This window comes from Aedes albopictus, chromosome 1 (assembly GCF_035046485.1).
Source record: "Aedes albopictus strain Foshan chromosome 1, AalbF5, whole genome shotgun sequence".
Classification (NCBI taxonomy): domain Eukaryota; kingdom Metazoa; phylum Arthropoda; class Insecta; order Diptera; family Culicidae; genus Aedes; species Aedes albopictus.
Window position 1 is genome coordinate 297828772 of NC_085136.1, and position 3383 is coordinate 297832154.

At 44.0% G+C, this 3383-nt stretch overlaps 1 protein-coding gene across 1 annotated transcript; it reads left to right on the top strand.

Moving 5' to 3' along the window:
• Positions 1 to 1090: 1090 nt before the first annotated feature.
• LOC134291992 (uncharacterized) lies at positions 1091 to 1681 on the top strand. Its single transcript, XM_062860587.1, has one exon. The coding sequence runs from the start codon at positions 1091 to 1093 to the stop codon at positions 1679 to 1681; it is 591 nt and encodes a 196-aa protein (XP_062716571.1).
• The last annotated feature ends 1702 nt before the right edge of the window (positions 1682 to 3383 follow it).

Consider the following 3383-nt stretch of genomic DNA (forward strand, 5'->3'; position numbering starts at 1 on the left):
GCCAAAACGGAGAACCACTTGATCATATACCACCCTTCACTTTAAGTGTTGCAATAGCCTCATTGATAAGGGCGCCGGATTGCAGCTGACGGCTGGCGTCCTGGGTTTTATTCCCGTCTGGGTGAGGGTTTTTTATATACTACGTGGGGCAAGTTTTTTATACAAAAAACTTTTCGCTAAAAATAAATAACACTCTTAATAAAAAATACCCAAAAATGTGTTAAAATTTACCCAACCCAATTTTTACCCAATATATTTATATCTAATTTATAACAACATGTGTTATAATTTATTGATTCTTCCAATATTTATTATATCTCACGTTGTTATAAATTTGTTAAAATTGTATCAACACCTGTTATAATTATGTTATGGCTAGAGCAATTTTAGTTATATTTTTTGTTATTTTAACACCTAACCGGCATTCTGTTTTGAAAAATATTTGAAATAAATAACTCAATCGGTTATAATTTTGTTATGCCTTTCTGATCGGGTCATCCCCCCTACGTAACGCTTTTTTGTATGAAAATCCTAAAATTTTTGTATGGACCGTAACGCTCGGTCGTACTCCCGAAGGATTGGAGTACACGATTTGGAAATTAAAAGGAAAGTGATGCATGTTAGTTCGTGGTGTGGCGTCAATGCATGAGTCATCCGCCATCGACAGATTCAATGTAATTGTCAGATTAGCTGCTGAATAAAATTGATTAAAATGAGCTGCATTTAGATCATGATTTGAGGTTGGTGTTGGAATTGAGTTAGAGCTTTAGTCCCTGGTCCCTACGGTTGCTCGAAACGTCCGCTTTGTTGGCAATTGATGGTCGGTCTTGTTCGCTATTACGTTAAACTCTGTCAATAGATCGCGTGTGTGGAACGGTGGGCTGTCAATTGTGGTGCAAGTGAGTGTCGATAGTGTAAAAAATTCCGACTCTGTTGGAGCTAAAAACTCAGGAACGACAACTTCAAAACACGTTGGAGCGCCTTCACCAAACGATTCAAACCTGAACGCGATGAGGCACAAGTCGAGGTGAGGTTTTCGTTATTGGAGGAAACTTTGGCCAAGTTCTATGAAGTTCGACGGAACATCGAAATGCTTTCTGAAGTGGTGGAACTAGATCTCAGCGCAGCTGAAAAGGAGGAGATGCATGAACAACAAGTCACAGAGAACAAGGAAACCGTGTGGGAGTTCGAGAACCTCTATTGCGAGGTGAAGGCAGTGCTCTCCCAGCTTAAGATCAAACAAACGCCCTCAAGTTCGTCTATGGCAGTACCTGCTGCACCTAGTTCGTCGAGAGTGATGTTACCGGACATCAAGCTCCCTACATTTGGTGGAAAGTTAATGCAGTGGATCACTTTCAGAGACACGTTTCGATCGCTGATACACAACAATGAGTCCTTGCCTTCCATTTACAAATTCACCTATTTAAGGACGTCACTATTTGGAGAAGCCCTGCAAGAAATCAGTTCGATCGAGATGACCGCATCTAATTATCGTATCGCATGGACTACGCTGAAAAATCGATACGAAAATAAGAAGCTAATTCTCAAGACACAACTGGATGCGATTTTTGCTGTCAAACCCGTACGGAAAGAATGCTTCGAAGCCCTGAACCACGTCGTAAGCACGTTCGACAAAAATCTCCAGATGATTGGCAAGCTAGGGATAGACACGAAGAATTGATCAGTTCTGATGGCTTACATTTTGACATTGAAACTGGATCCTACAACCCTTCGCAACTGGGAAACACATTACAACTCTAGGGAGTTTGTGGAGTACGATAGCCTTCTCTCGTATCTACGAGATCATTGTGCAGTGTTACAGTCGATTGCACCTGCCAAACCAACCCACGGAGAACGTTATCAACACAAGATTGCGTCAAGCCATGCTGTATCCGCTGAATCGAACTCCTGCTACTTCTGCGATGGGAGTCAACACAGCGTGTTTCAGTGTCAAGTGTTACGAAAAATGAGCAATGCAGATCGGATTGCAGCAGCCCGGAGAAACATGTTATGCTTCAACTGCTAATCTCCTGGACACGTCGTCGGTAAATGCTCGCGAGGGTTCTGTACGGTATGTAAGCGTAAACATCATACATTATTACATGAAGGATTTGCAGTGCCTAATCGTGTCAGTAGTACTACGACATCCGTTGTTCCACACACAGGTCCGCGATCTCGACAAGCGAACAACCAACAAACACAACCACCACACACGTGGAGCGGACCTGGTGTGATGGTTAGAACATTTGACTATCATGCGACCTGGGATCGAATCCCACTCCCGACAAACTCGCAAAATGTGAGTTCAGTAAGGAAGTGTAAGGAAGTGAGAAAGTAAAGCGTGGGTCCCGAGATGAACTAGCCTAGGGCTAAAAATCTCGTTAATACAGATAAAAAAAAACAACCACCACAATCAAGGCCACAAGGTCAGCAACAAAATCAAAACCGTACACCGCTCACTCAATCCACACAACACAACACACGTACACCCACTGGCACTGCAAGCTCAAATGCATCCAGCTCACAGCTCACCACAGAAACCACTGCTACATGCAATTCCGTATCTCTCGAAGCAAGTACTGCAAGCATTGCTCGAGAAGTTCTTCTATCAACCGCAGTTGTGCGCGTTCATGATCAGTTTGGTCACATTCTATTGGCTCGAGCATTGCTGGATAGCGCATCACAACGCAACCTAATGACCACTGATTTCGCTCAGAGGTTGAAGTGTAAGACGTTTACCGATTATTTGAGGATTAAAGGCGTTGGATCTTCGGAGACTACTTCTACAAATGCAGTTATTGCTACAGTCAGTCCCCGTTCACCCCATCGTGCCCAGTTCTCGGCAGCAATTAAGTTCCACGTACTCTCGAGAGTCACCACATGTTTGCCATGCAAGCATGTGAACATCCGTCATCTGAAGCTTCCTTATAACAACACGCTGGCTGGCGGATCCCGGGTTCAACGTCCCTGGACCAATTGATATGATCATCGGTGCGGAGCATTTTTATGAGCTGTTAATGGAGGATCGTCGAGATTGGAAGGCAGTGAGGCAGTAATTCAGAAGACCGTTTTTGGATGGAGTGCCGTAGAAATTTAATAAGCCTCGAATCCAGCACCGTCCCTCGCTGGGTCGGATGTAATCCAAAATGCATCGAAGTTGAAGTCCACGGATTCTCGGATGCCTCCGAAAAGGCCTACGGTGCCTGCCTCTACATGCGAAGCGTTTGGGAAGATGACACAATTGCCGTTTTCCTTCTAACCTCGAAATCAAAGGTGGCTCCTTTAGAGGATTTGAAAAGGAAGAAGAAAAAGCAGTCAGTACCACGCTTGGAGCTGTCCGGAGCGTTGCTGATGAGTCATCTGTACGAAAAGATAAAAGGGAA